This window comes from Lampetra fluviatilis, chromosome 54 (genome assembly GCF_964198595.1).
Source record: "Lampetra fluviatilis chromosome 54, kcLamFluv1.1, whole genome shotgun sequence".
NCBI lineage: Eukaryota > Metazoa > Chordata > Hyperoartia > Petromyzontiformes > Petromyzontidae > Lampetra > Lampetra fluviatilis.
Window position 1 is genome coordinate 5070905 of NC_136328.1, and position 10355 is coordinate 5081259.

Here is a 10355-nt window from a genome sequence, read left to right on the forward strand (position 1 = left end):
CGACGAAATTGGCGGCCCATCATCGTCGCCGCCGCGTGCAAACGCACGGCAGCCAAATACTCCCAAAAACGCGTGACCTCGATTCTTCGATGTGTGAAGGGCAAACCCGGGGGACCCGGGGGAGAATCGACGTGTGACCACGGGGATGAAATGCAAACTCCGGTTAGGGGCAGGTCGGCCAACAAACAATAAAAAAATAAAACGATATTTTGTACAGCAGGCGTCAGGGTCCGGATCAAACCCACGGACCTCCTGCGTACCAGGCGAGGGAGGTAACATTTCGTCAGCGTGACGCCTTTACCGCCGGTCCGTAACGTAGCCGTGACGCGGTCTACACCGCCTGTTGCATTGCACCGTTCACGCGCGTGCAAGAGCTGCTTCCAGGCTTGGCACATGCTTGGCTTCGCTTGGCTTTTGAGATTCAAATTCAGGGGGTGATGTAGGTCGCAATTAGCCCGGGATACACGTGGCGAGTCGCGTGCGTAAGAATCACGCCACCCCACAGCAAACCCACCACCACAATCACACCGCGACAAGCACTGCGCACCACCACAATCACACCAACACATCACACCACAACAATCAATGCACAACACCACAATCACGCCACCACAATCACACCGCACTACCACCATCACACCACACCAATCACTGCACACCACCACCACAATTACACCACGAAAATCACACCACACCACGACAATCACACCAACACATCACACCACAACAACCAATGCACACCACCACCATCACACCACCAATCACTGCACACCACCACAATTACACCACCCCACGACAATCACACCACACCAATGAATGCGAACCACCACAATCGCACCACAATAACACCACACTACACCAATCACTGCACCCCACCACCAATCGCCCCATTCAGGACACGGCACACCAATCACTGCACCCCTCCACGATCGCACCACACCAATCACTGCACACCACCACGATCGCACCACACCACAACAATCGGTGCACACCACACCGCGACCTCGCACCACCTCGAGGTGGTCGGATCCAGCCGGGTCGATTTTCGTTTCGCGTGCCATTCGCAACGTCACGTGGCCCGTTGCGACCGCTAGAGGGACCTGCATTTGCCAGCTTGTAATTATTGCTGCTGCTGCTGTTGTTGTTGTGGTATCGAATTACGACATTTAATCGAATCGACAGGGTTACGAGTCGTTACATCCCCTGAGTTCGACACTCTGCAGTGGTACAAAGGAGCTAATTTAATAAAAGAGGCCAAGCGCCGGTCTCGGGTCGTGGATTTACAGCGCTCCGAATAGTGGAGAGCGCGGGTCGGGTTTAGGGGGTCTGAATGAGTTCAGGCTGAGATTGACGGCAGCTGTGTGTGTGTGTGTCTCTGTGTCACTGTGTGTCTTTGTGTCACTGTGTGTCTCTGTGTGTGTCTGTGTGTCTTTGTGTGTGTCTCTGTGTGTCACTGTTACTGTGTTTCTCTCTGTGTGTCTCTGTGTCACTGTGTGTCACTGTGTGTCTCTGTGTGTGTCTCTCTGTGTGTCTCTGTGTGTCTGTGTGTGTCACTGTGTGTCTTTGTGTCACTACGGGGAGCGGTGGTGCAGCGGTTAGCGCTGCGCTGCGAACCCGGCGACCCGAGTTCCATTCCCGCTCGCGGCCACCAACACCGGTGACGATTATCTGAACCGGTCCCGGGCCTCCCCTAGGTCGACTCGGCCTCAAATGACTACCTGGTATGGTGTATAATCACCACTGGGGAGACAAAGGCGGCCGGGCGTGGTGTTGGCCACCCACCCACCTCGTGCGCCGTGGCGGCCTTCATAGGTGCTGCTCGCTAACAGCACTTGCCCCAACAGTCTGTCGAGGCTACACGTGGGGTTGGGCATCTTTGTCTTGTCTTTGTGTCACTGAATCTCGCCACCCGTTTTGTCGTGCGGGGCGGGGCGGGGGGGGGCGACAACCCTCCCTGCCGCAGCGCCACGGGGCTCGCGTTTGAATCGCCTGTGAAATAGACGGGACGTGAATCCCAAAATCAACAGCGGTCTCGTGTCCTCGTGTGAGTTCAACCGCCGTGGTGATCAGCGGCTGCCGGTGCAAACCCGGGCCGCGATGTGCGGAAGAAGCTACAGACCCCGTGGCAAAGTAGCGCGCCACGAACGCACGCTCCGTGATCACCGGAGTGCCGGACTACGCTGTTCCCACCGCACCAACCACACCGCACCAACCACACCAACCACACTACACCAACCATACTGCACCACACTATGCACCCCACACCAACCAAACCGGACTGCACCATGCACGCCGCACGAACCATAGCGTACCACACCGTGCACACCACATCAACCACACCACACCAACCACACCAATCACACAAACTACACCACATCAACCACATCAACCACACCACACCAACCACACCACATCAACCACACCACCAACCACACCAATCACATCAACCACACCAATCACATCAACCACACCAATCACATCAACCACACCAATCACATCAACCACACCAATCACATCAACCACACCAATCACACAAACCACACCAATCACACAAACCACACCACATCAACCACACCACATCAACCACACCACATCAACCACACTACATCAACCACACCACACCAACCACACCAACCACACCAACCACATCAACGGCACCATGCACACAACCAATCGCACCGGACTCGATCGAGACGGCATCATCCGCACCACACCAACTGCTCCATCCCAACTCGGGTGGTGGTTGGGTCACACAACAAACACTGAGTCTAATTGAGTCTGCTCACTCCAGCGATGGCAACGTCGTTTATTACCGGTTCAGAGCGACACGTTGTGGTATGGTTCGTCTATTGTGTGGTGCGGTGCGTTGTCCAGGTGTGGTTCAGATGGTGTGTGTGTGTGGTTCGGTGTGTAGTCTAGGTGTGGTTGAGATGGTGTGTATGTATGTGTGGTGCGGTGTGTGGTGCAGATGGTGTGTGTGTATATGTGTGGTGTGTAGTCCAGGTGTGGTTGAGATGATGTGTGTGTGTGTGTGGTGATGTGTGGCTCTGCACGGTGTGGTTGAGATGGTGTGTGTGGTGCGGTATGTAGTCTAGGTGTGGTTGAGATGGTGTGTGTGTGTGTGGTGATGTGTGGCTCTGCACGGTGTGGTTGCAACGCGGTGTGGCTTGACGTTCCACGGCTCGTGACAGCGGCGGTAAGAAACGAAACCCTGAACGACGGCGGCAGCAGGGAAGTCGTCCCCTTTATCTGAAACGAATCTGGAAAACTGGAGCTGAGAGGGGGGGGGGTGGTGGTGGGGGGATCCGGGTCCCCTTGGGGTTCCTGAACCCCCTCGGGGGGGGGGGTCGTTCAGGGGCACGGGACCCTATTGGGGGCCCATGGGGGAGGGGGAGCCTTGGGGGTTGTTCAGTGTCCCTCTGCGTCTCCCACGATGGCGCCCGTTGCGTAGAAGTATGGGCTCAGCAGCATGGGGATGTGGTAGTGCTTGTGCCCCGCGCCGTGAGCCATGAACACCACCTGGGGGAAGGTGGGGGGGGGGCAGGTGAGAACTCTCGTATGCAAAAGCGAGTGAATGAATGGGCGAGTGAATGGGTGTGTGGGTGAGTGAATTATTGAATGGGTGTATGGGTGAATGAGTGAATTTGTGTGGGCGAGTGAATGAATTAGTGAGTGAATGGGTGTGTGGGTGAGAGTGAATGAACTAGTGAGTGAATGGGTGTGTGGTGAGAGTGAATGAATTAGTGAGTGAATGGGTGTGTGGGTAAGAGCTGAATGAATGGGTAAGTGAATGATTGAATGAGTGTTGGTGAGAGTGAATTAGTGAATGGGTGTGTGGGTGAATGAGTGAATTTATGTGGGTGAGTGAATGAATGAGTGAGTGAATGGGTGTGTGGGTGTGAGTGAATGATTGGGTGAGTGAATGGGTGTGTGGGTGAGAGCTGAATGAATGGGTAAGTGAATGATTGAATGAGTGTGTGGGTGAGAGTGAATTATTGAATGGGTGAGTGAAATAATTGGCGAGCGAGTGAATGGTGTGTGTGTGAGTGAATGATTGAATGGGGCGAGTGTGTGGGTGTGAGTGAGTGAGTGAATGGGTGATTAAGTGGGTGGGTGGCAGGACGATTGGGTGGGTTATTGATTTGAGTGGGTGGGGGGTGGTCAATTCAAGTTGATGTTTGTTGAACCAGGGTGGGAATGCAAAAGGTCAGGGTAGAAGTGTCATTTGCAACGGTGACCTGCCCCTGGACGGGGGGGGGGTCACCCAAAATGGCAAAAGCTCCACAAAATAAAATGTAAGGAAATTAAGGAAAGATAAATTGCACGGACATCAACCGACATTAAGTTGGAAATTGCATTACTTTCAGGAACTAATAAACGTGCATGTTCCATCAAGGTCCTTTCAAAGACGATGATGTTGATGGTTGTGATGTTGATGAGATGGTGGTGATGTTGATGGTGTTGATGTTGATGGTGTTGATGTTGGTGGTGGTGGTGTTGATGTTGATGGTGTTGATGTTGATGGTGGTGGTGGTGTTGATGTTGATGGTGTTGATGGAGATAGTGATGGTGGTGATGTTGATGGAGATGGTGGTGATGTTGATGGTGTTGATGGTGGTGGTGGTGTTAATGGTGGTGGTGTTGATGGTGTTGATGGTGTTGATGATGTTGATGATGTTGATGATGGTGTTGATGGTGGCGATGTTGATGATGTTGATGGTGTTGATGTTGATGGTGTTGTTGATGGTCGTGGTGTTGATGGTGTTGATGTTGATGGTGTTGATGGAGATAGTGATGGTGGTGATGTTGATGGAGATGGTGGTGATGTTGATGGTGTTGATGTTGATGGTGTTGGTGTTGATGGTGTTGGTGTTGATGGTGGTGGTGGTGTTAATGGTGGTGGTGTTGATGGTGTTGATGATGTTGATGGTGTTGATGATGTGTGTTGATGGTGTTGATGGTGGCGATGTTGTTGATGTTGATGATGTTGATGATGTGTGTTGATGGCGTTGATGTTGATGTTGGCGGTGCCACCACCCACCTCGGCCGCTTCGTGGAAGGGCGTGATGCCGGCCTTGGTCCAGTAGGCCTGCGTGTCGAAGCGCACCTTGTAGGTCCCCTCCGTGAAGTCCTTGTCGCCGATGAGATGGTGAGACTCGCCCGTCTTACCCGTCACCCTGACGGGGGAGCAAGACGGGGGAGCAAGACGGGGGGGAGGCCACGCACTTTTAAACCAATTATTTCAATCGTTCACACGCACACATTCACTTACTCTTTGGTCTCTTTCGGTAAAGTCACGTCGGTATAAAATAAAATAAATCACGACGTTTCGGGCGCAACACAAGCGTCCGCCGTCAGGTGTGTTGCGCCCGAAACCTCGTGATTTGATTTATTTCTACCCACGTGACTTTACCGAACGAACCACAGAGTATGGATTCCTGCAGTTACGAAAGCTTCAAATCGAGATTAATATTAACTTGCCACTCGCCCACCCAGCCAATGATTCACCAAATCGTTCGCTCACTCATTCGCTCGCTCACTCTTGCCGCTCACCCACTCACCCACCCGCCCAATCCCTCGCCTAATCGTTCATTCCTTCACTCGCTCGCTCGCTCACTCTTGCCGCTCACCCACTCATCCACCCGCCCAATCGCTCGCTCACTCACTCACTCGCTCACTCTTGCCGCTCACCCACTCACCCACCCGCCCAATCGCTCGCCTAATCGTTCACTCGCTCGCTCGCTCACTCACTCACTCACTCGCTCGCTCTTGCCGCTCACCCACTCACCCACCCGCCCAATCCCTCGCCTAATCGTTCATTCCTTCACTCGCTCGCTCGCTCACTCTTGCCGCTCACCCACTCATCCACCCGCCCAATCGCTCGCTCACTCACTCACTCGCTCACTCTTGCCGCTCACCCACTCACCCACCCGCCCAATCGCTCGCCTAATCGTTCACTCGCTCGCTCGCTCTTGCAAGTGAGACCGAGACCCGGGTCTCTCTCTCGAGTTCTCAATTCCAACTTTTAAGTAAAAGCTACTGGGTGTGGATCGAGTTGGTGGGGGTGGGGGGGGGGGTGTTGGTGGGCAGGGGGGGGGTGTTGGTGGGCAGTAGTTGGGGGGGGGGTTGGTGGGCAGGGGGGGGCAGCAGTAGTTGGGGGGTGTGGGGACAGTTCCACTCACCCGGTGGCCACCTCCTTCCAGGAGGCGTCCTCCTGCTTCTTCATCACGCTGAGTTTCACTCCGGCCGCGGGCTTCCCTTGCACCGAGTCGATCGCCTTCACCATGAGCGGGCACGAGTCCTTGACGCCGCCCTCGTGCGATTCGTGGCTTTTGTGATCCTGAGTCCGGGACGCGCACGCGCACTGGCTGTTAGCGAGCACCGATTCATCGTCGTCGTCGTAGCTGTAGCTGTCAAGCCCTTATCAGTTGCCCTAGCTTGCTACAGAGCAATTCAGAGACCTACACTAAACTACGGTATACACTACATTGTACACTACATTGTACACTACATTATACACTACATTATACACTACATTATACACTACATTATACACTACATTGTACACTACATTGTACACTACATTGTACACTACATTATACACTACATTGTACACTACATTGTACACTACATTGTACACTACATTGTACACTACATTATACACTACATTATACACTAAGCTACGGTATACACTACATTATACACTACATTATACACTCCACGCCACTATGCACTACGTTACTAAATAGCTGTCAACCCCTTATCCGTGCCCTAGCTTGCTACAGAGCAATTCAGAGACCCGATTGGTCAACCCCGTGCCCCTTTATACATCTCAACGTTCGTCCTGTACACTAAACTACGGTATACACTACATTGTACACTACATTGTACACTGCATTGTACACTACATTGTACACTACATTATACACTACATTGTAAACTACATTAAACACTACATTGTACACTACATTATACACTACATTGTACACTACATTGTACACTACATTATACACTACATTATACACTAAACTACGGTATACACTACATTATACACTACATTGTACACTACATTGTACACTACATTATACACTACATTATACACTAAACTACGGTATACACTACATTGTACACTACATTGTACACTACATTGTACACTACATTATACACTATATTGTACACTACATTGTACACTACATTATACACTAAACTACGGTATACACTACATTGTACACTACATTGTACACTACATTGTACACTACATTATACACTACATTATACACTACATTATACACTAAACTACGGTATACACTACATTGTACACTACATTGTACACTACATTATACACTACATTGTACACTACATTATACACTACATTATACACTACATTATACACTAAACTACGGTATACACTACATTGTACACTACATTGTACACTACATTATACACTACATTGTACACTACATTATACACTACATTATACACTACATTATACACTAAACTACGGTATACACTACATTATACACTACATTGTACACTACACGACACGATGCACTACGTTACTAAATAGCTGTCAACCCATTATCCGTGCCCTACCATGTTACAGACCAATCAGACACTTGTTTATCAGCCCTTGCCCCTTATAGATATGATTCTACAAGATCCCATCACACAAGGGGGAAACACAAACAAATACAATGTTGTTTCCCCGTATTGGAACGGCTGAACGCAGTATGGACCTGAAAACTCAATTTCCCTGTACAAAAATACGGGGTAAACCGTATGGGTTGATAGGTATACTACTATACACCACTACTATGCACTATACACTACACTACTATACACTACACTATACACCACTACTATGCACTATACACTACACTACTATACACTACACTACTATACACCACTACTATGCACTATACACTACACTACTATACACTACACTACTATACACCACTACTATGCACTATACACTACACTACTATACACTACACTACTATACACTACACGATACACTACACTACTATACACTACACTACTATACACCACTACTATGCACTATACACTACTATGCACTACACTACTATGCACTACACAACACACTACACAACACACTACACTATACACTACACTACTATACACCACTACTATACATTATACACTACTATACACGACACTTTACACGCCACTACTATACACTACACACTCCACTATACACGCCACTACTATACACTACACACTACACTATACACTCCACTACTATACACTACACACTACACTATACACCACTACTATGCACTACACTATGCACTACACTACTTTACACTACACTACTATGCACTACACTACTATACACTACACACGACATAACGTCACGAAGCCGTCTGGAACGCTCTCTTCCTTCCGATGTTGGGAGGCGACTGGGAGCCGTGGGCTTTTAAAATCATCGTCTCAGTCGACACACTCGTTTCTTTAGAGCTGCTTCTGTTGTTGTTGTTGTTGTGGTGTCTAGTTGTTGTTGTTGTTGTTGTTGTGTCCAGATTGTTGTCCTCCCCCCCCCGCACCTACGGCGTGCGCGGTTGGCTTACGTACGGCGCGAAAGAAGTTTAACAAACATGAACGCGCATTCGGTTGTTCGTGCCCGAATGCGCAACTACAGCACAGACCGCCGCCCATCGCTCAGTGGCGGAGACGTCACCACGGCGCTTGTACCATGCTAGGTGCACACACACACAGACACAAAGACAAAGATCCCCCGTACAGCCCGCAACAGACTTTTGGGGCAAGTGCCGTTCGCGAGCGGTACCCGTGACACGATCGGCCGGGCGTGGCCAACACCACGCCCGGCCGCCTTTGTCTCCCCAGCGGCGATGTTTCACACACCGCACCGGGTACTCATTTAAGGCTGAGTCGACCTAGAGGGGGTCGCCCGGGCCCGGTTGACAGCGCGGCGTAGCGCTGACCACCGCTCCCCCCACGCGCACAACACCCACGGATGGTGAAGTGGAGGTGAGTACGCTTGGGTGAGTGATGAGGTGTGATGATGAGGGGGAGGGGGTAGCGACGGCGTGGTCAGAAGGAGGTTTGGGGGACTGGTGAAGTGAGAGGAAGAGGGGAGATGAGGGGCGGTGGGAGCGAGCGCAGAGGCGAGGAGAGGCGAGGCGAGGGATGAGGGTTGCGCAATGAGGAGGTGATGACGGACGCGGTGGGGATGGCCGATGAGGAGGTGATGACGGGCGCGTTGAATTTCTTTCGCGCCGTACGTCGCCAACACCGCGCCAGCGAGAGACGCGGTCGGCTACGTACGGCGCGAAAGAAGTTCGGCATGCACACGAAGGTGATCACGGGAGGTGGTTTGGTGGTGATGGCGACGACGACGATGATGATGATGATGATGTGCACTTAATTCTAGATTTGAAGCTTTCGTGACTGCAAGGATTCATATTCTTAGGTTGTTTCGGTAAAGTCACGTAGGTAAAACATTAAAATTAATAAAAGTAAAATAAAATAAAACAAATAAAAAATCACGACGTTTCGGAGGCAACACAAGCTTCCGTCTTCAGGTGGAACCGTCACAGCTGAAGACGGAAGCTTGTGTTGCCTCCGAAACGTCGTGATTTTTTATTTTTTTATTTTTATTTTATTTAACTTTTATTAATTTAAATTTTTTACCTACGCGACTTTACCGAAAAAACCTAAGAAGAAGATGTGCACTTACATCATCAGCCCTGCAGAGGAGCGAGCTGGACGCGACCAAGACCAGGAGACACAGGAACCTCATCATGATGATGACGATGCGGACGACGAGGAGGAGGAGTGGTGATCAGTGTGAGGAGGATGAGGATGATGAGGCGGAGAGGGGAGGACCCCTGCTTTTTATTCGCTCCACTCTGGCTGAGGCAGCGAAATCGCGGAGTCAAAATGTTGACTCGGTGGTGGGTCAACAGTGGGGCGGGGGGGCGAGAAACACACTGAGACGCACACACTGACACACACACACTGACACACACACACACACTGACACACACACACTGACACACACTGAGACACACACACTGACACACACACACTGACACACACACTGACACACACACACTGACACATTGATACACACACTGACACATTGATACACACACTGACACATTGATACACACACTGACACACACACTGACACACACACACTGACACACACTGACACACACACACTGAGACACACACACTGACACACACACACTGACACACACACTGACACACACACACTGACACATTGATACACACACTGACACATTGATACACACACTGACACATTGATACACACACTGACACACACACTGACACACACACACTGAGACACA

At 50.6% G+C, this 10355-nt stretch overlaps 1 protein-coding gene across 1 annotated transcript; it reads right to left on the bottom strand.

Moving 5' to 3' along the window:
- Positions 1–2791: 2791 nt before the first annotated feature.
- Positions 2792–9828, bottom strand: TTR (transthyretin). The gene is made up of 4 exons (XM_078879630.1): positions 9719–9828; positions 6183–6340; positions 5042–5177; positions 2792–3519 (listed from the first exon to the last, which is right to left on the bottom strand). The coding sequence occupies exons 1-4, from the start codon at positions 9782–9784 to the stop codon at positions 3409–3411; spliced, it is 471 nt and encodes a 156-aa protein (XP_078735756.1). The 5' UTR covers positions 9785–9828; the 3' UTR covers positions 2792–3408.
- Between the last annotated feature and the right edge of the window lie 527 nt (positions 9829–10355).

Bases quoted from the DNA above. Each gene is read 5' to 3' on its own strand.
- TTR (XM_078879630.1), bottom strand. From the start codon at position 9,784: ATGATGAGGTTCCTGTGTCTCCTGGTCTTGGTCGCGTCCAGCTCGCTC. The intron at 5,178-6,182 runs GTGAGTGGAACT...CTCCCCCGTCAG, and splicing joins TGGAAGGAGGTGGCCACCGG to GGTGACGGGTAAGACGGGCG. The intron at 3,520-5,041 runs GTGGGTGGTGGC...ACCTTCCCCCAG, and splicing joins CCTTCCACGAAGCGGCCGAG to GTGGTGTTCATGGCTCACGG.